We start from the raw sequence: 24714 nt of genomic DNA, 5'->3' as shown, positions 1-24714 counted from the left end.
TCACAATAAATCTAGCAAGTTTGAGTTAAATTTTTGTTATGTTTAAGTGTATTTGGCTTAAAGAAATTGATTTATCAACTTAAAAATTTTGAGGTAATTAGTTTCCTCACATTTTTTGAGTTAAATGAACTATCTGGGTTTACAGTGTGGGGTGTGTTGATAACATGTATGAATTGTCCTTGACTGAACAATCCACCTACACCTAGTCTCAATATTTTACTGCTGATGAAAAAAAAAACCCTTAGTTAATGTATTTTTTATCTGTAATATACAAAATAACTCTGTATCTTCATGGGCCTTTCCTTGCAAATGAATGTCAACCTTTGAAGTTGACTTACTGCTGCTTAAGTTTATACCAAACTTGCTAGTTTTTTTTTTTTATTTCTTCTTCAGTTGTTTATCCTAGCAGTTAACCTGTAGACTGTGAAAGACTATGACAGTGACATTTGGAAATATAGAAAGAGATAGATGTCACATCGCGAGACGTATGGGAGTAGGATACGGAAGCAATCGCAGTTAAGAGCTTTTATTAAAGGAGACAAAGGCAGACAAATCCAAATCAGTAATCCAAGGCGTGGTCCAAAAACATGCAAAAAAAAAAAAAAGGTCAGGCGATCGGCAAACAGGCATAAATAGGGCGAAGCAATAATCAGAGTCGAGAAACTATAAATGAGGTCAGAGGTCAGAGATCATGAAACGAAACGAGAACAAGGACAAGCGCTTGGTAAGTGAATTAAACTCAATACTACGCAAAGTCATAGTGTTTGAGCAGTCTCTTATATACTGTGGTGTGAGTATGTGTGAGATTGGAAACAGGTGTGTGCGATTAGTATTCCGAAGAAGGTGAACATGTATGTGTGGGAAGTATAGTCCATGGCAGCCATGTTTGTAGGCCGCTGATGGATGGATGGATGGATGGATGGATAGATAGACAGTAATTTTATTGACCCTGAGTGGAAACTTCAGAATGACAAGGATCTGTCTGACTTTTTTTTTTCCCACCAATGAATTCTTGTTATAAATTTTTTTTTTACGTGGCATTTAATGTATGTGATAATCTTTTTTTTACACCAAAATATTGATCAAAAGTACAAAGAATTGCAAAGTCGAAAAAGTTTCGATAACTTTGTATTACAATATCTTAAATTCACAAAATTCTCTGCTGAGAAACTTGTATATATTGTTAATATGTACATAAATATGATTTGCTATGTTTAGACTGGATCATTTGTTCACTCTGTTGAGAGATTCCATATTTAAAAAAAAAAAAAAAAGCAACAGATATTCAGTCTGTAGCTGATGCTACAGTAATTACAGTTTAATTGTAGTTGTATGGAGACTTGGCAGTTCACAATCACAATCATCATCTGTAGGAAGTGTTGATATTCCGGATGCCGTTAACCGCTTTGCCAGGTGTCAAATGTGTTTTCCTGGATTCACTGGAACACACCACCACTGTTGAATAAAGGTCACATGACCAGACTTGCACACTGACACAAGTCAATGTGGGTTGGAATGCTGGAAGCACGCCTTTCTGGTATGAAATGAAAACCCAAACAAAATTACATAACCTTCCTCACCTCAAAAGTGATCTCCAGAGTGTTTTTCGGCACCTGGAGCACTCCGGTTTCAGCCAGCTCCCCTGACACACACACCCAAGGGTTAGCTGTGAACATGGAGCCACCCAGCTTCTTACTAGGAATGACTATCACATGATACGGCATCACTGCAGCACAGAGGAAAAAAAAAAAGAGACAAGTCAGAAGAATGTACGCGCCGAGTTCCGCGGTGCTTGTGTGATACTGCGCTGCAACTCACTGATCGTGGTGAAGACGTTGGTGAAACAGAAGTAATCGACAGCGTTGAAAGACAGCAAATGATAGAGAAACTGTTCCTTCTCATCATCGCAGCGCAGAAACGCGTAACGCTTATAGAGCTTCCTGCAGCAAAAGAAAGAGAAAATGATATGTGAAACGCGCCAGCAGAAGGCATGTTTTTTCATGTTGAAAGACAAGAACGTGGGAAGAAGACACTTCGAAAGAATCCTAGCACAAACATGATCCATTTTTACCACGATGAATTATTAATAATAAAACCTGTTTTTATTTTCAAGGGTAGACTGCTACACTGAAAGGTGATACTTCAGCCATGTTCATTTATTACAGATATAAATCTTCATCTGAGTTTAACAGATTTAAAGGGTTTGGTTTAAAGCCAAGCCATCAGAAAAAAGAGCTCCACTCAGAAGTTACAGTCACAGAAGAACTTGATTCGAGGAATATTCATAGAGCGTCACATGGTGGTCTTACTTGGTGAGCTCGTGATCAGACAGGAGTTGTTTGAGGTGTCTGGACAGCAGTTTCTTCTCCATGGAGAGACGCACCCAGGCTCTGGCTTTCCCTACGTCTGTCTTAATCTCGCCGATGTTCTGAATGTGCCTTGAGGGAAAAAAAAAGCAGTTATGCTCTCAGTGTTCCGCGAACGTTTTCACAACATGATACAAATCGTTTACTTGTAGTAATGTTAACGCGAATGTATATGCAATATTATTTTTCGTGAAACCTGGGTGAGTGATGTACTAACAACATTGTCAAGCAAACAGAAGATAATTTATTTCAGAAGGAAAATCATTTCTGAAAACTTACAGTCTAATTTTTTATTTTTATTTTTTAGAAGCGAATCGAACCCTTACTGAGTGAATAACTTTTCAGCAATAATATACTTTTATACTGTTAGCTGGGATGCAAGAGGACAGTTCTGGGGCTAGTGTGGGAACAGAGCTGGATTTAGACAACTATTAACTAAATGTTATCAACTAACATACAAAAGGAAATCAACAAATCCTTGGGTATTGTTATCTTGCTTTAAACAAGTAAAATATCTCAAATTCTGGCTGTGTTACTCTAATACAACTGAAGCAGACATCCAAGATTTTTAATTTTTTTTTTAAATAATCAATTTTCTCAATATTGTTGCACACCTTTTCCAGCTTTTTAGATTTTTATATAGTTTATTTTTCAGAAGAGTTGGACTGGAGTTTTGTCTTCTATGATGTCCACTAGCACTGAGGACTTGGAGAGGAAAGGAAGGCAGAATGATGAGCTTTAATCTCGGCCCAGACGTCATCAACCAGCCTGCTTTTGTCCAGTATCCAGGCAGAGCTGTCCAGGCACATTCACTTCCAGTATGTACGTGCCAACCAATCCACTAAGATTCCCACTAAAGTAGTCTAATCCCTTCTAGACAGCATTCACTCTGTTCTTTCTTCAATAACCATAGAGGAACAAGCATGAAGGGGCAATTAGTGAAACGGGAAAAAACGTGCCCCTGGCAAACTTGTCATCAATAAAAATACAATAAAATATCCCTCAACGATGAAAATATATATATATAATTCAATAAGATTTCATTTTAGCATTATGCATGCTGTTCATTTATATCAGTTCCATAAATAAAACTATTAGATCAACTTCAATATTAATACACCAAAATGCTAACATACTGTAGTCATTAATGCTTATATTAAATAATGTTTTAAAATGAACCAAACAAGTCAAATAAACACCTGTATTCATTTTCATTCATGAATAATTAAAGCTGAATGGCAGGGACTGATATTTATACCCAGAGACCTGAGCTCTGTCGTTATCAGTATTTAGTAACACGCTAGAATTGAATTCTAACGTCAGTTAATACTAATCTAAGTAAATAAGTAAATCATGTCAGTTAAGGTAACCTTAATATAAAGCATTAACCATCAGATATGGTCTAATTATTCACTCACTAGCTAAAATGCAAGTTATAATTGATACTTGGTTAGTGTTGAGTCTGCAAAGGGAACGCTATGTGTTTGGTATGGCATATTAAAGGACTTCCTGTGCTGTTGCACTTGTTCACCAGAAGATCCTGCTGGAGGGCTTGTGCTAATTAGACTGGAAGTAACATGACGAGACACAGTGACCCCCTTTCCATCTTCTTCACGCAATGTGGGAAGACGACATGACAAAAATATATTTCTAATAGGACTTCCTCTGTTTACATTTCAATATTAGATACAAGAGTCTGGATGTTAAAATATATATATTTTTAAAAAAGCTATGTTTTGCTCCCTCTTCTCTAAAAGAACGTTGTCTAGTTTATCTCACCTTAATCCAGCTTCACATTTTCATTCACATGCCACAAGCAGTCTAGATTTTAACTGACCCAGGGATTGACAACAAACTGCTGATGTAATGAAAATGAGCATTTCTATTGAAAATGAAAATATTTCTATTCACTCTCTCTCACACTGACCTCATGTCCTCAATCAAAGAGACTTTAAGAGGCGGCAGCGCGAAGCTGGCGTCTGATTTCCGCCTCTCTGTGTCGTGAATGAGACCTGAGAGACATGAGAGAAACATCAGACCTCCCTATCAAAGTACAGAATAGTAACACATCACAGAAGCAACTCATTTGTGTTTGTCTCGTCGAGAAAAGACAGAATATTCATTACCAGGAGGCCCTAAGCCAGCTGGCGTGGCGTCTCTCTTCTCTTTGCTCTCCTGATAATGCAGCAGGTGCGACCACAAGGCAGACTTCCCCTAGTAGAGAAGAGAGAGAGAGAGAGAGAGAGAGAGACACATACAGAGAGAGAGAGGACACATGTACACACTCATGAACAAGTTGCTCATCTTTTGCATCATTATTAGTGTATTTTTTAAAAGGGGTTTTTAAAAGGTTTCTATCATGTAAAGGGTCATCTGCAGACTCAAAAGCCCAACACCTGCATACTACCATACTAAATACAGAGTGTCTACAGATAGGCTGTCATTAAATGTTTCATTTTTTTTCCAATTCACAAAAATGTAATTTAAGACCAGATTTGCTTTAGTAATATATATATATATATATATATATATATATATATATATATATATATATATATATATATATGAAGTATAAAAACTTTGAAGACACACCATCAAAGTGTGTTTTAAAAAGAGTCTGGTAGTATAGTTTGAACCAGTGAGAGTATTTTGGTTGACTTTTTCCATCTCATCAGCTTACTTAACAACTCAACAAGGGACTTTTAGCACCTTTTTAATGGTCAAGATGTCCTCAAAAGCCACATAATAATAATCATCATCATAATCATAATCATCATGAATAAATAAATAATCCCTTTTCCATTGCCCTTTATGGCATCTTCTCTTTGTTTTCCATTTCCCCCAATTTCCTACTAGTACAAATACGTAATAGATATATTTTAAATTGACACTCTCTCGCACAGGCGCTTTCAAATGCCACAAGAAGGAAGCTGAATGAAAACTAATTGAACATTTGTGTATTAGTGTATGTGTGCTCCTGCTGTACCTGTTTAACCTGCAGCCCGTGGCTCCAGATTCTCTCCAGCAGGTCGCAGAGGCTGGCGATGAGTGTGTTCTCCTCCACGCCGGTGATGCTGACCTCACCGTGACCGAGCTCCACTGCTTCCCTGCCCATCTTCTCCACCAGCATGCGCTTTGTCTGGACCAAGAAACACGATCACATAACAGAACAACTACTCCAGAGGTCACCACATACAGAAGGTTTTTTTTTTTACACAATGTAACTGAACCAGGATAAACAGATCCCTCCCCCTAAGCCAAATATTCCTACGGTATACCTTATTTCTGCACTCCTTCAGCAGACCCTCCACAAACTTCCAGTTGGTCTGAGCGATGACAGAAGGGGACAGGTTGGACAGCTTGGGCTGGCGGATGGTGGTGCCTAGATTACGAGCTTCCTGGATGTACTTCTGCAATTGCAGAGTGGAAAATGTGAAACGATGCAGGATTTAGTGCAGAGTGCAGCATTGTTCTAAATAGTGCTGGTCCCACACGTCGCTATTATGAGGTACTGGGGTGTATTTAACTGCAAATGACCTCAAACTGCAGTAGATTCGGACCATTTTATTTAAGGGAAGTAAAGCAACTTCACATCAAGCACAGCCACTACTATCTCTTGTAGTCTGGTTTCAGCTATGAACCAATTTCACATTTGTAAAGTGTATCTTTAAACTTAGAGAAAACAGCAGGTAGAAAACAGCAATATGTTGTACAAAAGTCTGCATATCTCTTTTAAACTCTTTCGCATTGAAAGCATCTCTGCTCCTGACGAGTGACCAACCGAGTGGCTGATCAGTAAAAAGAATGCAACAGAAGGTACATAAGACCTTGTTCACAAATGTGAAATTGATCAGAAGTAACAGCGTACCGTCTAAAGGCTTTGACACATCAAGATAATGTTGGAGAAATAACGCTAACCAAGGCCTATTATGGTTTTAAAGGTCTCATACGATAGCTTTACATGCATCCAAGGTCAAAAAACACTTTAACGTGCTCATAATTTAAACTGCAGCATTATCCTTTTTACCCCCCAGTGTCACAAATGACTCGTTCAATGATCTGTTCTAAATGATTCACTCTAAACTCCTCCTTTCAGAGCGCATGCTCTGCTCTGATTGGTCAGATGTCCCAGTCTGTTGTGACTGGTCTACCGCTGTCAGCGAGCAGCCGATGAAGACCAGAGGCGGGGCTTTTTGTTACAAACCTACGTAGGTTAGTACAGGAAGTAAAGTCTGGAATCACTAACGACTCGTTTCAGCTGTTCAGAATCGAATCCTTCTTTTGGGAGTCGATAACTCCGTTTGTCGTGCGCTTTGATTTTTGAAACTTTGCAGACGTTTTTACATTCACAAACAGATCTATAACACAATGCATGAAAGGTAATATTTGAAAAAAAAAAACGTAATAGGTGTACTTTAATCAAAGCTGCACTCTGAGACACTGTAAAGATGATAGACAGGCTTTGTTCTGTCTGTGTGAAAGGAAATAACTCGCCCCATCCGGGGGTGGTGACAGTGAAAAATTCATAATAAAAGATGGGGAATATGGGGGGAAAAAATCATTTAACTGATCTCAAATGGGCCCCCGAGTGGGACGATAGTAACACATCTGCCCTGTCATCAGGAAATCATGAGTTCAAATCCTGACGATGCCTATCGCCTTCCATGGCCAGGAGCCAAGAGAGAAGAATTCAAGCAACACTTGCCAATCACAAGCGTCTGTGTGCTTGCCCTGTGACATAACATGTTGATGTGGCTGGCTTCACATGTCTCGGAGGACACACCCTGCTTCACCTGCTTCAAGGCTTCACCCTGCCTGTTTGGTAGCTGTGGTATGATGGGAAGAACTAGCTAATAAATAGGATTTGTCAGATGACTAAATTGGAAGAAAATGCCGTAAAACAAAAACATGTCATAGTAATTTAATGATATCCTCTGCCTGGTCATGGCTACTGTCAAGCAGAAGTTTCAGTGAGTTTCAACTAGATACTAGAACTAGTTTCTTTTCTCCTGCACAATCACCCTCTCACCCAATAGCCTGATTGGCGTCGAGAGGTACTGAATAGTGCCAGCAGCAAAAACTACACGCAGTGCTTACCCACAGGTTTTCTACTGCTGACAACTGGCTTGATGTGTCAGGGCCCTAATGCAAGAAAATCTCAGATGTCAGAAACACATGAATTCTGCAGGTCAACCTCATAACCAGCACATACCGCATCCACCGTGACAGACTTTATACACGGCCTGAAGGACTGCGAATACCAGTAGTAGTCCAGAAACAGTAGAAGCTGGAGCTCTGGAAACAGACACTCCATATGCTGAAAGTGTGCGTGTGCATGTGTGTGTGTGTGTGTGTGTGTGTGTGTGTGTGTGTGTGAACATGTAAAGGAGAGGTCACATGATTATGCAGGAAAAGAAAAGGGAGGACGAAAAACAGGACCAGGTGACAGTTGATGGCCAATAATAAACATAACAATAGATCAATTGCTACACAGAAAAGTTCAAACAAAAGAAAGGACAGAAATCAAAGCGAGTAATAAAGCAACATGCAGAAAAGAAGTCAAATAAAGTAAAGGTGGAGTCCTTGCCTCTCGCTGGCCGTTGTCCAGATAAAGGTGCTCGGCATGCTGCTTCTGTCTGTCCCTCCTTCTCCACTGTGCAGGAGCGCTGCGCTTAGTCCACCTAAAACACCAGAACAGGGCTCATCGATAATAAACCAACACGGACCACGGATCTTCATTTCACAGAGAATTATTACTATGCATTAATATTCCATGATCCCGTTCCCATTTAACTTCACGTCTTAAGAGAGAAATAAAAGTTCTACAGCGCAATACTGTCATTCCGATTAATGCTCTGCATTACACAACACATATACAAATTAATCTCTATGGCAGCGTTTCCCCAAACTTTTTTGCAGTCACGGCACCCTTTGAAAATCAATAAAAAAATTTGCGGCCTACACAAACACTAATGCTAGACAGCGTTAGCTACTTGAGGATGAAGTTGATGGTCCAGAAGCATCTGGAGCTTTTCTTTTAAGAAATCTGTCCATATCCTTTTGCACTACACATGCATCGTCACACGCTAATTATTAGCATAAAACACACGCATACGTTATGCATACTGATGTTGATGTGCAAGGGGGATTATTATTTAATTGTGTGTATGTATATATATATATATATATATATATATATATATATACACACACACATACATATAGACACACACATGCACATACATATAATTTTTTTTATTATTATTGTTATGCATGTGGATGTCTGTGCTATTACTTCAGACATTGGATAGTTATCATATATATTAAATGTTTCATACACATTTTAGCATTTTAGAAATGTTGGAAGGATTTTTACACGGCACCCCTGGGAAACACTGCTCTATGGTATACTTGAAGAATAAAGACTATTACACACATATTCATTAACATTAGAAATTACATACAGCAGGAGCATCACGGAGATTATGAACCAGGTACCGAATAACAACATATAGTGTATTTTCTAGCTTCGTTGATGTTACAGTGTCTCACTTGTTGCTGGTGGGTCCAGTGGCGAGCACATCGGACTGCAGTCGGGGGAAGAAGCCCTGCTCGTAGCGGCCCTGTCCGATCTTCATGTCCAGCAGGTGTGGGTGCACAGCCGTGTGATCAATCTTAGAGAGCCGCATCTCGATGGACTTCTCTGGAGGACGAGCAAAGGAAGAGGAACATTAAAACACGCTGAGAATTTACATCGTTCTTTTGCTCGCTTACGTCACGTGTAAGCCAACATGACTCATGCAGGGCGAGAAATGAAAAAGGACCATCAAACCACAAAATCTCACCCACATGCCAAGCTGTGAGCAAGCATTACACAACCCAACACCTCCTCTCACCAAGAATCTCCACACGGCATTCTGGTGGGTTCAGCCTGTTAGCACTGTTATTTTTTCTTCAATGATAAGCATGTAAAATTTGACAGCATCCATTTGCGATAAGTGAAAATATGGATACGATTAGAAGGTTATTTGCAACAGCACTATCATTTTGCAAGAATATTTAAACATACAAAAATATCTTCCTTCTCTGTACTTGCATCTCCTCGAGATGTAAAAGGCTCGATCAGAATAATATTATATATCAATGCAAGTTTTATGCAAATTAGCATAAACTATGTGTAGTTCATTAAAATATTGGATAATTATTATTAAGAAAAACTCCTTTTAAATCTCAAAGAGTCTGAGGATGTACAGCATTCAAAAAATCATCTAGTAGGTAGAGTCAGTGTTAATAGCATCAGACAACAAGGACAGATTATTTTTTTTATTTACCATTAAATCACAACGAATTACTCAAACATGTGGCCCATTTGCAGGAAATAATACAGAGACACCTTTTACAATATTATTTTTAGAAACATTCATTGCTCAGGGCTGGTATCTCATCATTTCCATAATGATGTACATTTCGAAGTATATTTCAGAAAGATAATGACGATATTTCTCACAGCTGAATAAACAGGACTAATGAGGGAGACGTGAAGGTTAATGACAGTACATGATAATCAGTATGATTTCCAAGAAGAACTGCACGCTTCAGTCTGTTCACCTTCGTTCATTATTTAACAACAGACTAAACAGAACGAGAAACCTGGACTTGCAACGTGAGCCTTTTCCTTCTGCCACTGAAGGTCTTTTATTCCTTCTCATAGATATTTCAATTTATTTTTTAAAAAAAACTGGGAAAAGAACTATTTAGGGAAACTACATCTTTTAATACTGCTTTTGCAGATCATGCAGATCTGGCAACTCTGATCTAGAGGTCGACTGATTGATTGGTTTTGCAGATTAATCGGCACCAATAACCGATTACTAGAACTATCGGTTATCGGCAAAAATCCACACTCTCAGTTTTTCCCGGTTGCGTCCTTGCGGGAGCGGCTGAGACGGGTCTGCCGTCAGTATACAGTATGAGAGCGGCCTCTAGAGGCGAAATTAAAAAATCCCTGACAAGTGTTTTTTGATTCATTTTGGATGTCTCTATTTTACAGTCAGTACTGTTTGTTTATTTCTGTAATAATCTTCAGCAATACTTCGAGTGTTGTGTTTTTATTCAGTATCGGTTTTTAAAAACTATCGGTTGATTAATCGGTTATCGGCAGGTACCGTCCAACTTAGTTATCGGTATCGGTAAAATCCATATCGGTTGATGTCTACTCTGGTCGTATCACATATGTTCTGAACACACTTCAGGTTTTCTCATGTCTAAAAAAGAAGAAACACTAAATAGGACTTTTGTAGCATTACAAATATTCTAAATGTTATAGAAACAACAGCCAACTGCAAGACTATGTTTGTAATACAGTTTAATATACGATAAAAAAAAAAAACTTCAACCCGATGAGTAATGAAATTTGCTGTATTAACCATTTACATGTTCTGACATGAGTCCTTATTTAATATTCTTCTTTATTAACACATCATTTCTGTCACGTCCAGCAGGGGCAATTCACCTCCACACCACCAGAGGGAATGCTTTGCGCTCTTTCATTGTTTACTGACGGTATCGTATATAAAGCACATACAGTATATAAAGAACATACAGTATATAAAAAACATACAGTATATAAAGGACGATAGGCAAGGTGTGCAGCCGTGCTTAGTGATTTGTGTGAGTTCTGAGCCTTTGTTAGTCCTGTATAACCACTGCTACATTTCCTGGTTGTCCTGGTTCGTTTTTATTTTCTGATTCTGGTAATCGTGTATCTGTTCTGTGCTCTGACCTTTGCCTTTTCTGCTGAGCTCATTTATTAACTACCCTCTGGATCTGGAGGTTTAGTGCATTTTGTGTATGACCTTTGCCTGTTTATGGTTTATGTGCTTCGGACTGTGGATTGTTTCTTTACATTTGAGCAACTGATCATTTCCACCACTTTACATGACCGTTGTCTGGATCAGAGTGTGAAATGTGCAAAAGGGCCTGGTTGACTTTTAGGAAACATGTCTGAATTTCCTCTTTCCTCACCTGCTTCTTCGATGTTGGTGCATTTCTGGTACATCGAGGTGCGCAGCGTCGGCGTCCTGACGTTCAGCAGCCGCACCTTTTCCACACGACCGTCAAACACTCTCAGCGTGTGCTCTTTGTCCTCGTCGTCGTGGTATAGGATCTTGCTGTCGATAAAAGAGGCAAACATCTGCGTCTCCAAGAAGCGGGACAGGAAGGGCAGGTAGGGCTCCGGCTGGTCAGACAGGAAGGAGGCCTGAGAGGAACAAAAATTCGAAAATTATATTCTGCATAGCACATGAGCAGCTAAATTCTGAAAAGAAATACGTTTCTAAAATAAACAAAAGGACATTTTCAAACAGCTCAGAAGAGGGAGGAGAAAAAGGTGCACAATGATGACATCATCTGGTAGTGATTGGTTAAAGGTAATGTTGTTTCCTTGTTGTTTTACAAACATGATATAACATGAAAAGTTCCCCATCCTGAGCAGATGTTCACCTTGTCGAAGTTCTGCATCTGGTCCCGGTTACTAAACCAGGACTCTTTGTCCTGGCTGGGTTGGATGACGAAGACCTCGTAGTCGGCAAACATCTGTGTGAAACGGTTGGCGAAAACCTCCCGCACTCGAATGTTCAGCTGGTGCATCTTCATCTCCTCTTCATCACACTGCATCTTCATATCCTTATTAGTGCCTGAGTCCTCTTTCACATCCAGCTGCCAGACAAACCAGAGAGCAGACCATGTTCACAAACAGACAAAAAAAAAAACCTTGCAAAGCATCTGCTGGAAAAAGACATCAAAAGCCCTTATCCTTAAAGGAAAATGATCTGATCAGACGTGTCCAAGAATAAAGCTTCACCATCACTTTAAAGTTTCCTCCCTATAATCCACGGTGACGATTTGGGAAGAAACTTTTTTTTTTTTAAGAAATAAAAGGGTGGGAAATTTCAAAGCAGGGTTTCAAAGTCAGAAGGCTGCTTGGCTTATCTCAGTATCACACAAGAGCCTGGGAACGGAAGTGCCCGATCTAAGAAGCCAAGAGGGAGTATTTTCCCAAAGAGACCCTGCTCCTGAAGCAAAAGGGGGCGAAACAGTAAAACCACACAGAAATCTTATGAAGTGGAAAATTGGGTCCAGAAAATGTAAACACAAGCAGCCACAAACTGGTTTCCTGTACATGAACAATGTCTGAGCATGCAAGAACAGGAACTGAAAGAATCTCTCCAAATTGCTGGTCAGACTGTTTTCAGTGTGCTGGAACAATTCTTTTGTTGTTGTTGTTGTGGTTTCAGCATGATATTAATGAACAAAAAGACTTGCTAAGAATCATCAATTATCTCGTAGTAGTAGAAGTACTAACTACATCAGTGATTCTCAAGCGGGGGGGGAGCATATTCATAAACCAACCATTATCATAGTTAGTTATATTTATTAGTGAGTTCTTATCCTTAGCTTATTTTACTTTGTCACTTGAATTGAATGAGCTTGGTTTCAAATTTTATTGGTCATCAATCATACACAGTATGACGTGCAGCGAAATGCTTTTTTCGACTGTCTGTGACATAAATAAACCAGAACTGACTTATATAAAAATATGACGTGGCAAAGATCGGTGGCAGAAACACTAACGACTGTATTTTGAATAAAGTGCAGACACGTGCAGTTGTCTGTGTAAATCCAAACCTCAATAACCGTTGGACACATCAACCTAGACGTAATGTGTTCCGCACGTGGAAATTTCAGGACTAAAGACCTCTACGGCCACACTACATACCCTGAATATTACTGTTCTAACTGTAATAACAGTTTAGTTATTACTGTATGTCAATGGAATGAAGTTTACAGTTAGATGTAGGAGTCTGAAAAAGGCAGAGAATCCACGAACTACTATATCACATAAGAACATTATAGCTTCCATCGACGACCGACCCCTCAACAACAGAGATCAAATCAGAAAGAAATACTGCTAGCAGCGCTGCTGATCGAGTTAGAAACACAATAAAGGAGACTTTTCCTCTTCAGTTGTGTAGAACTGTAAAGTACTAGAACGGGCCATCATCTTCAATCGCTCCTCACGGACAAAATAACAGAAAAAGTCTTGGGATCTGCGATGAGGCAACGATAGCTTGTGGTAATACATCAAGCAGTAACATCCGATTCTACTCTAATCTCCCGTCCCTAATGGTAAATTCACACTGCAGTAATATATGTACTGCGTTTAACACATTTAATACATACCATTGAGACAGGCAAAGACCCTGTGCGAAGTGAGAACGATGCAAAGTGAGCAATAGCGGTGATAAAAGTAATTAATACAAGTAATAATCAATATTTAATCGTTTCATTTTGAATAATCCGTTGAATTTTGTTTGATTTGTTTTCAGAAGGATGCCATTACACATACCCAATAAAAACAGATTTACAAAAAGTATGCAACTAATGCGCGTTAGGAACAAATATTTCCAGGCGGCAGCCGAAACATTTCTGTATGCGAGTCAAGGTCAAGGTCAAGGCAGATAGTGAAATCGGTGCAGTACAAGAGAAAAGAGACAGACACAACAGGAAGCTAGCAACTGTCCTCCAAAAACGAGTTAGTATATTTTATGTATAATGCGAGGACAGAAGCGCATCTCATAGCTGAATGATTTTTTTTGTTGAGCAAACACAAGGCCACTAATTTCCATTAGTCTGTATTAATGCACTTAACCAGCTAAATAGCTTGCCGTTTGTTATTACAGTTCATTAGCTACCAGTTTTTATCCAAGTCAATAAGGTATCTAGGCGACAAAATCATGGGACTGGGGAGCACACTGGACCTACATGTCTGATGGGCTGGGCTAGTGAATGAATTTATGACTTGTCCACTCTTGATGCTCCAACACAGTCAACCAGTAGCAAAGATAAAGATTTACTTGCTGCAATTTTAATGCATCACAAGTGTTGTGTTACTCAAGGGTGTAGACATACACTATATGGACAAATGTTTGTGGACAACTGACCATCACACCCATATGTGACCCTTCACACAAACTGCTGTCTTTGGGTGTTGTAGCATTACTATTTCCCTTCACTGGAACCAAGAGGCCAAAACCTGTTCCAGCATGACAATGCCCCTGTGCACAAAGTGAGGTCCATGAAGACATGCTTGGCCAAGGTTGGAGTGGAAGAACTCGAGTGTCCTGCACAGAGCCCTGACTGTTCAGGCTCAACCCCACTGAACACCTTTGGAATAAACTGGAACGCCGACTGCGCACCAGGCCTCCTCGTCCGACATCGGTGTCTGACTTCACTAATACTCTTCTGTCTGAATGAACACAACTCCCCACAGCCACGCTCCAAAATCTAATGGAAAGCCTTCCCAGACGAATGGAGGTTATTATAACAGCAAAGAGGAAATAAATCTGGAAAGGGATGTTGAAATAGCACATACGGGTGTGATGGTCAGGTGTCCACAAACTTTTGGCCATACAGTGTATTAATAAGTCAGAAGTCTCTCTAGTCTTCAGTAGACTCACCTTCTCCAGGCTGACTCCGGTTCTCTTGACCAGGGCCTGTAGCCGTGCGATGGTCTCGTTCTCCCTCAGCAGATAGGAGTTCAGCGGAGAGCTGGCCAGGTTCCCGTTGCGTTTGTCTGAAGCCATGTCGGCTGCCCGGAAGCCCTTTAGCTTACTCGGGCCTTCACTGCAGTGCACGTTGCCTTCTGGGGACACACCGAATGCCATCAGAACTTCTGAGATCTCCTGGATGAACTCCAGCTTGTTGGGAAACTGTGGCAAATCTTCCGGCAGCTCAATGAAGTGGTTGTCAATGTCAACGAAGCACAGATTGGCCTGAGGGTTTAAAAAAAAAAAAAAAAAAGATCTCACTTTTATCATGTCAAGCAAACTGAAGCGTCCTGGTCAACTAAGCTGCTGCATGGTCTACTGACTTGATTAGCACGACAGCATCTATTGTATACAGCCAGGATCCTTTTTAACATCTCCGACAAATAAACAAAATTGCCCACTACTACCTCTTCTACTCTAAATTTCCATACATAAAGAAAACGGTATGGTATTAAAGCCAGACTGTCTACATCTATGACTCAGTCGGACCTCCTGAGGCAGTTCCAGCTTGGTGCGGTCGTCCTGGCCGTTGGAGTGAAGGCCCATGAGGTAAGGCACGGGCGCATCCAGGAAGTGCAGCAGCGAGGCGGGCAGGATAGGCACGTAGACATGCTGCCACTGGAACGGGAACATCAAAGCCGTGATGCTCTCGGCCACGGTCATCAGCCGCTGGTAATCTGCTCGAACATGTGAAAAAAGATACAAAGTAAGAGCACGTCTGGCTAAAATGAGTGGCGTTATATTATTATATAGTAGTAAGGACAGTTATTGTTTGAGACTGCTGTGAAGGAATCACTTAAAGGAATATTTTTTCCAGTGTTTTTCCACTTAGTGTCTACTTACTGCATACTAGTGTGTATGCGATTACAGACAAGAATTTTAACAACCATTTTTTCATGAATTATTTCCTCAAGCTCATTTGTCCTATTAGAAACTATCCAACTTTTTATTTTTATTTTTTACCACTGTAGTCAATGAGGTTTTTTTTTTTTAAACACCTTACACCTCACATTTTACGATATGGCTTTAGTGTGCAAAATCTGGATAAAACTGAATAAAACTCAAAGTAAGACTTTCTCTTTTGTCTAATTTCTCTTTCTCTAGCAACACCCTTACTGTTAGAGTATAATGTATTGGTTGTAGTTTTTAATTTGCATTATATAACGTTGTATGTTTATCAACTGTCCCACCAACTGCTCTTAGAATTCAATTATGAGTGAGTTTCATGTAAACAAGGTTTGTCCTTCCTTTCTCACTACAAGGAAACGCATCAATACTAATAACCGTGGAAATTGCACATATGCTACAGACACAGTGGATAGAAATTAAGTTACAATAATGGGGACTATTCCTTTAACTCCTTATTTCTGTCTAAAATAATAACTTCAGTGCCGTTTAAGCCTGTATTTGGGTTTTCGACTATGTAAAAAAAAAAAAATCCAAGGTTTAATATTTCTATGGGACTTCCTTTGAAAGCTGCAGGCCTTTAAATAACAAAGAGCTGAGTGGTGCTTGATGACCTTCTGAATTTCCACGTAGCTTTCAAGCTTTATTTTTCTAACCCTTTCCTGGTGTACAATATGTTCATAAACCCCCACGAGAACACTTTAAGTTTAAAATATCATGCTTTTGTTCTATTCATGCAGAATCTTAAATGAGAAATGAGAAGCCAAACCTATGAACTATTCCGAATAAGGAACGATTACATGTTGCCAAAAAAAAAGATAAGAAAGTTGAGGTCAGGAAAGACATATATATTTTCCAAACATCTATTTCAGTTTGTTCTTACTCCCTGGCTGACTTGCACTCCCTTTAGGGTTTTTTATTCCTCCAGGAAATGGCTAGTGTCTAAGAGACAGGAATACTAATCTATCCAGTGTATTGTGACCCTGAGGACCAACAATAGGCCTATTCAGTCGCACACATCTGTCGTGAGTTAGGGAAATGTTGCGCTTTAATGAGATCATTCATCACTTCATCATCATGTGCTCGGGGTTAACGAGGTCCTTTACCGCCCTCGATAGTAAATAAATTCATTCGAATGCTTTAAATCTGAGAGAAATAGCAGTGCATAGATCTCGCTACACGGCAAACGCAAAACAACAGATTAATATAAACAGAAGTGAGGTTTGCCCATCTAAAGCTATGAATTACTTTTCTATTTGTAGACCCACAGTAGCAGCCATCTCCTTTTTGGTACGCAGCATCCCTTCGCCTGTGTGTATGTGTGTGTGTGTGTGGGTGTGTGTGTGTGTGTGTGTGTGTGTGTGTGTGTCTCCGTCTAATTACATGCTTTTCGTTTGGAATCTCACACCCTTCCACATTCTGCTGCGCCTTCTGGAGGAAATAAAGGGGATGATGTCATTTCTAGCCAATCAGATTTCTGCTGCATCACCACCGTCCTACTCGACTGGGGTGGAGGTTGCTAAGCAACACCCCACTGATGCACTGGAGCAGGCCCCCTGTCGAATGTTTGTTCTTCCTTGTTTCTGTAATAAATATGATCCCTACATCTGCTGCTCAAATTCTGAACTTTTTAACCGAGCGCTTTTCTGTTCTGTGAAGAACAAACCACTGAGGAGTTCTCTTTTTATTAATGTCAGCAGTAGGAATGTGATATCTGAGCCAAACAAATGCTTATTCAGGTCATATCATACAAAGAAATATTACATATATTATTGTTCAAAGTAATGTTCAACTACTGAGAACTGAAAATGTGATCTAGAAAATATATATATCTCCTACCCCAACCCCGAAAAAGGTGGGACAGTAGGGAAAATGCTACTAAAAACAAAGAGGAGTGATTTGTAAATGTACTTTGACTTGTATTTAAACAAAAAACGTATAAAGACCATGTATTTGATGTTTTACCTAATCAACTGCATAGTTTTTCGAAGGTAAATGTTTATTTTGAAATTGATGCATGCAACGCGTTCCAAAAAAGTTGGGACGGGTTCAATTAGGACTAATAGCGATGTGACAAGTTGAAATAAGAAGGTGATGTGAAACAGGTGAGGCAGTCATCTAATCATAGTATATAAGGAGCCTCCAAAAAAGGCCTAGTCCTTCAAGAGCAAGGATAGATTGAGGCTCGGCGATCTACCGACAGATGCGTCAGCGAATAATCCAACACTCTGAGAACAAATTCCCCAAAGACAAGTCTTTTGACTTGTCAAGGATTTTGGGTATTTCACCTTCTACAGCGCACAATATAATTCAAAGATTCAAGGAATCTGGTCAAATCTCGGTGCATAAAGGGCAAGGCAGAAAACCACTTCTGAATGCGCGTGATCTCCGATCCCTAGAAGGTAGTGTGTAGGTCTTTAATTAGGTTTAATGCACCTCCTATTTCTGCGTGTATTTGTATCTGTTAAGAACACATTATCTACCGAATAATGTATTTACATTTGGTTACATCCCTATGTTACATCCCAATAAAGAGCTGTGCTCACTTCATAGTGTGCACTGTATGTGTAGGCATAAGTGAACAGAGAAAGTGTTCTTTGAAATACACTGTTATATCATAACGCTTACCTCACATTACATCAGCCCACACACGCTGAGCTAAAAGAGGGCCATGTGGGAAGACTGACGTTTGCATGAGACATTTACACAGCACATTAATCATTAATCCGTGTTGATGCGAGTTATTTGGGCTTGATCCGTTTACCAATTATGATGTGTATGTGTAGTTCACCGAATACTCCAATTCTAACATTCAGCAAAAGGCTTAGTAATGTGTTTCCCTTTTTTTTCACTGCAGACTGACATCACTCTGACTCTGCTATCTCCTGTAGTACAATCAATATTCATATGCTCTGTCATTATAGGCTCTGACCTTGCTATACATAATCATAGGTCTCAGTGAGTAAACTTTCACCTAATTCAGTGTTAACCTGGATTTAACCGCTATAAATACCACTTGGCCTGCTACAGCGCGTAAGCAATAGTTCAGAAAGTAAGGCGGTTAAATGGGGACTCTGTGAGATAAAGTGTAACACACGTATTAAACTAACGCTGTGTTTTAAGCATGTGCTCATAATTGGCTATTTACACACACTCACACACTATAACCAGATCTTCCCCCTGTATTGTTTTCATATTAGTATTTGGCTGGATTTCTTACCTGTGATCTGATTCAAATCTTCCAAAATGGCTTCCGGCTCACTTTGAGTGTACCCGACATAGAATATAATATGGACGCCCTACCGAGTGTAAAGATATTAAGAGATTCAGCCTCAGGAAAAGCACAAGTCTTTTTGTTTGTTTAAATGTAGTAAGGTTTGCACTCAAACATGACCCACACTCAGCCAGGATACGGACAGTACTGGGTTGCTGAGAAGATGGAGAAGCGCTGTTAAAATAATGCTTTCCTGACAAAACCTTGCCTGATATGTGCGTCAGTCCCTTTTCGCTGCGTCTGCTGTGCTGTGTAAGGTTTAAATCTGCATGATTTCCTAATCCCAAACGCTCCGAACATGAAGATCTGGATTGACTAGTTACTGAGAGCTGGGCTAAAAACCGGACTCACGTTGCGAGTAGAGCAGGATCTGGATCTCGAGCAGAGCGCAGGTGAACAGCTGCAGAACGTTCTCGACGCCGAGCAGCTCGATAACGTCCCGTATGGGGAAGTCGAAGAGCGGCAGCTCGGCAGAGCTGGGTCGCTGACAAACCACAGGCCCGTAGACGCCTGAGAATTTGAGCGAACGGCCAGCAGGTGGCAGCGGTACCTCATACAGGACGTTGTACACGTAGCTGTCGAGTGGCAGCGGTGGAGGCTGTGCAGACGTCACGGCCTGGTGCAGCTGCTGGAGGATTTTGCGACTCGCCTGTGTGAAGGCCATGGGTGCCATCAGGCAGATGCATTTGGACACGAACAGCGTGTCGCGGCCGATGTCGTAAGAGTCGAAGCGCTGCAGACGCGGCTGGGCATCGTGTTGCTGCTCGGCATTGTGCATGTGGTAGAGCGTCTGCATGGCACTGCAGATCTGCTTGCTGGTCACTTCCTCGAAGAAGGTGAGCGCAAAGCCGTAGGTGCGTGAGCCGTCCTCACGAGTGATGATGAACGAGTGGAACTGCGGCTCGCGTACGTCTGCTTGAGTGCGGAACGACAGGCCTTTGGGCATGCAGAGCTGAAGGACACAGACGTTTGTGTTGCAATATCACGCTGCATTGGTTTTTATGGTGTTATGATTACGATATTATCACATAGACATAAACTGATCTGCTCACCATGCCCACAGCATCCTGGTCGAACGGACTCCACTCCACATTCTCGGGGTAATGAGCCAGAACTTTGGATTTAAACGTTCTCCGCAGTGGACTCTGCTCAAAATTCTCACCTGGTAGCAATGAGACAGACAGAGACAAGTGACAGAGAGACAGGATTAGACGAAGAGGACGTGAAGAAGCACGTAAGTAGTAACGCACAAAACTTTTAGGAAGCGGTTACTTCGCTGCGTTCTTGCTCGTTCTAGATTGAACATTTTAAAAGTGACTGGAAAGGTTAAACCAGTTCATCTTGAACATTGTATAAAATCTGTATTCATGCATCTACCATCTAGAACACCATCTTGATCCTGGAGAGCTTACAGAATTCAGTTTAAACCCTAATTCATCACATGTCTGCTGGTTAGGGTTGGAACAGAATTCTGTATAAAAAGGCAGATCTCCAGTCACAAAATGTTTATTGCTTTAGACATTTTTTGCCAGACTGACAGCTCTTTTATTTAGATTTGCTGTGGAAAAGAAAGGAAAAAAAAAAAGAGAAAGAAAGCAGAACAGAAGCACCCTGACTTAATGAATTGACAAAAAGAACATGATCAATGGATTTGTCGAATGCAAAGTGCAGCAGAAGTGACATGGCACAACAACCTCATTCAGAGTGACGGAGCAGTACAGTTCGCACAGAAGGACCAAGCAGGCGCCAGAGCCTCTGACGCCAAATCAGTATGACAGGAAGTGAAGACCAGCAGTGAAAGTCTAACAGATCGGCAGTGAGAGTGAGAGCCAGACAGATCGTCTTGTCGACCTGTTTTTTTTTTTTTGTTGCCGAAAAAGGGGGACAGCCAGATGAATGTGAAAAAGGAGATCAGAAAAAAGTGATCATCTCGTAATTCCCTTCACCGCAGCGCAGAAATCTTGTGCGTGTGCGTGAGGTTGAACATAAAAGGTTAGAGGGCACAAGCAGAATCATTCGGGACAGGAACAGCAGCATCATCTTAGATGGAAGCGAGGGAGGAAAAAAAAAAGCTTGGGAGAAAGAGGGGGGGGATTACCTTCACGTGCAATCGCCAACTTTCCTTGGGCACCTTCTTTGAATTTAGACTCTTGTATATACTGGCATAAAGCTACACAACAGATAAAACAACACAATTAATAACACAGTCCATGAGGACGCTTATGAGATGCTTAGAATAAGAATGAAATCAATCAAATCAGACCAAAATGCGTTTTTCTGACATGTGAGGCATGTCTGTGTCTGTTCGTTCGTGTGGAACACAGAAGATACACAGAAAAAGAGCGACTTTGCTTCTGGAAAGCGAATATAACTACGAACTGTTGCTTCTATTCCTGATGAGCTTGCACTAAACTGGCCAGAGCCCATGCAGAGCACATGTGCGAAAAGAATATAACCAAACCCAAAGGACATCCTTCAGCATTTCCTCATTTCAGTATTCAGATTTTTCTATTATAATCTATATCGCACATGTTAGACATATCAGACTACGTTAGACATATCACGCACATATCAGACAGATCTCAGTATAGCTCGATAGGTCCAGAGGCCCAACGGTAACGTGAAGCGCAATGCATACAACAACACGATGCAACAAAATATTCACTTCTTTCGCTTTTGTGGTGTTTCTTAACGGTTTGATATTCGCCACGCATTCCAGAAGTGTTTCTCGTTTGTTTATTTGTTTTGGGTGCTGGATGAGACCGAAGCTTAGTTTGCTTTAGGACTGAAGTGCAAAATGTATACTTGTAGGAAGAAACTCACATCTGACCAAGTTTCTGAGCTGAGTTTAGAATGTAGGCCAGGAATGTGTGGAATTAGACAAAGCCCTATAGAGAGATAGCAGACAAGTCTAAACATAGTCAAAGCCCCTCTTGATACTGACAAGATGGCAACAGGGTCAGTATGGAACATCATGACTAAGAGCAAGACTATGTGGAATGCAAACATACCGGTTATGGAGGGATATTTCAGTTTATATTCATTTATTCAAACAATTAAGCAATTGCTGCACAATAAGACATGTATTTACACGATAAGGCCAAAAGTTTGTGGACACATGACCATAACACTTAAGTGCAATTTGAACATCCCGTTCCAGATTTATTCACCCTTCGCTGTACTCTTCCAGGAAGATTTTCCACTAGATTGTGAAGCGTGGCTGTGGGGATTTGTTTTCATTCAGCCACAAGAGCATAACTGATGTTGGGTGAGGAGGGTTGATGTGCAGTCGGCGTTCCAGTTCATCCCAAAGGTGTTCGGTGGGGTTGAGGTTCTGTGCAGGACACTCGAGTTCTTCCATTCCAGCCTTGGCAAACCACGTCTTCATAATCCTAGGTTTGTGCGCAAGGGCATTATCATGCTGGATCAGGTTCGGGCCTCTTCGTTCCAGTGAAGGAAAATTGTAACGCTACAGGTTTGGGGAAGGGTCGCATATGGGTATGATGGTCAGGTGTCCAAAAATGTTCGGCCATACAATGTATCTTATAGTAGCTGATAAGTCAGGTGGACCAACTACAAGTACCAGAGGACTCAAAAGTTGTACCAATGAAATCATTCAAAATGATCAAAATAGTATAGTATACTTCAGCTTGTTTGTACAAGCATTAACGTTTTATCCCATGGTGGAATGATTGAGATATTGATACCGTATCCAAAAATTCAATCTGATATCTGATAGACAGATATGTCCTGGTCACATTTTCGATAAGACACAAAAGCCAAAGCTCTGAATATCAACCAAAACATAGCAGTAGGGTGTAACAATACATTGTGACACGATTGTCACACAAAAGTGTGAGGATGCAAATCCCACACTGTGCGTATCATTCCGTACAGGATTTCGCTGAGTTTTTTTGTGATTGTTGCGGCCAGAAATGCTTTGTTTTTTGTGCTTTTTTTTCCAGAAAACTATTTTTAATCGGCAAAATTGCAATTGCACGAAATAGTTTTGCACTGTCTTTCGCGTTGAAATGAGTAAATGAGACCTTTTAGCTGTACTCATGTTCAACGCACATGGGTTTGACTGAATGCGCGTCGTGATGACGTCACATGACGCGTCGCGGGCCAAATCTGCAGTCATTCTGAAACATTCCTCCGAATATTGCAGCGTTTCATTAATTTCTGCAATCGCAAAGGCGTTGCATCCTGGAGGGACTGATATACGAGTGTTCTATTAATTATGCATCTAATGCAATTGCACAGTTTGAACACCAGAGGTCCCAATCTGCGCAATCCATAGAGTTAAAGTATATAAATAGCTCCTGATCACAATGACTCGACACACAGTATAGGTTTTACAGTTACACAACCATGTTATAACTCCTAAATAGCTCTCCAGTAGCTTTTAAATCACACCAGCCCCGCGCCCGTGCGTTCTACGGTGCCTGAGAACGAGGTCAAGGTAGTCAGGCATTTTTAGCCGACTTTGGAGCTCTGTTTCTGGTTAAAACGACGCCTCGGGTGCTGCTCCCGAGCTCATTATGTTTCAGTCGATCATCTTCCCCCGGGGTCAGAGACTTTGTTTATTCAGTCAAATTTTTGGGAGACGATATTTATTTCTTTTTAAGCTATGGTGAACCTGTAGTACGTTTGTTTATAATATATTTTGATTTATATAGCTTTATGCAGACAAAAATGCTGATTGTTTTACATAGTTTATGAATCAAAAATAAAATACGAGTCTTTTCTTTCATAATTTTTTGATTAATTCCATATCTCAGCTAACTTTTACAGCTAGGAATAGACATGGCTATACACATTAACAAATGGTCATGAAATCAATGGACGCGAAAAGCCACTGGTTTACAGTTATCTCCAAAATCACTCGGTTATCATACAACAGTGTATTCTGGGCTAAAAGAGCAGGCAGAGTTTAAAGATCAAGTCAGTTTATCTGCTTTGTTCACTCAAAACCACTCACACTCTCAGTGTGTGTCTTGAGCTTCACAGGTACCCAGACTGTCCCCTAATTCCTCTTAGTCTCGGACTGTAACCGAGGAAAGTTTTTTTTTTCTTTATCTAATTTTCTCAAAAACAATCAACCATGATTTGCACATGGATCGATAGCGCTACAAACAGACAGCACTTTGAAGAAAAAAAAAAGCTACAGAGAGGCGAGAACATAGAGCTCTGAAACATACACACGTGTACAAAATGACCTCAGGGTCAAATATTTCAATAGTTTGAAATATTCTTTCAAACAGTATATTAAAATGTAAGAATTAAGAAAAGCCCAAGGCGTGTTTTATTTTAAGTCATACATAAAGGCTCTTCTGCAGGAAGTGACCTCGTTACGTGCGTTATGTGTGTTAAGTGCAGCAATAAGCAGCAGAAATGTTCCACTGCAGTCGTGCTTACAAGCTCGTCAAAAATTCAAAATGTCCATCTTCTCAGGAACAAATGCTAGAAGTCCAGAGCAGTAAGAAATGTACTCTGGTGCCGAGACTAAAAGAGCACGAGATAAAATTGTTAGGTGCTACTAAAAACATTTTTTTTTTAG

At 40.4% G+C, this 24714-nt stretch overlaps 1 protein-coding gene across 1 annotated transcript in view; it reads right to left on the bottom strand.

Annotated features, from left to right (window-relative positions):
* dennd5a (DENN/MADD domain containing 5A) overlaps positions 1-24714 on the bottom strand; it is a 55014-nt gene that overhangs the window by 3750 nt on the left and 26550 nt on the right. Inside the window, exons 2-17 of the mRNA XM_053634178.1 lie at positions 21253-21324; positions 20207-20316; positions 19506-20106; positions 15464-15651; positions 14885-15199; positions 11868-12083; positions 11391-11625; positions 8919-9069; positions 7954-8047; positions 5645-5776; positions 5353-5505; positions 4493-4580; positions 4294-4378; positions 2310-2438; positions 1819-1940; positions 1581-1726 (exon numbers count right to left, since the gene is read on the bottom strand). Of these exons, the coding sequence (XP_053490153.1) occupies positions 1581-1726; positions 1819-1940; positions 2310-2438; positions 4294-4378; positions 4493-4580; positions 5353-5505; positions 5645-5776; positions 7954-8047; positions 8919-9069; positions 11391-11625; positions 11868-12083; positions 14885-15199; positions 15464-15651; positions 19506-20106; positions 20207-20316; positions 21253-21324 (2837 nt within the window). The remainder of the gene's footprint in view (positions 1-1580; positions 1727-1818; positions 1941-2309; positions 2439-4293; positions 4379-4492; positions 4581-5352; positions 5506-5644; positions 5777-7953; positions 8048-8918; positions 9070-11390; positions 11626-11867; positions 12084-14884; positions 15200-15463; positions 15652-19505; positions 20107-20206; positions 20317-21252; positions 21325-24714) is intronic.

The sequence above is a fragment of the Ictalurus furcatus genome, chromosome 10, assembly GCF_023375685.1.
Source record: "Ictalurus furcatus strain D&B chromosome 10, Billie_1.0, whole genome shotgun sequence".
Taxonomy (NCBI): domain Eukaryota; kingdom Metazoa; phylum Chordata; class Actinopteri; order Siluriformes; family Ictaluridae; genus Ictalurus; species Ictalurus furcatus.
The sequence above is the reverse complement of the archived record's forward strand: the minus strand, read 5'-3'. Positions and strand labels throughout refer to the sequence as shown.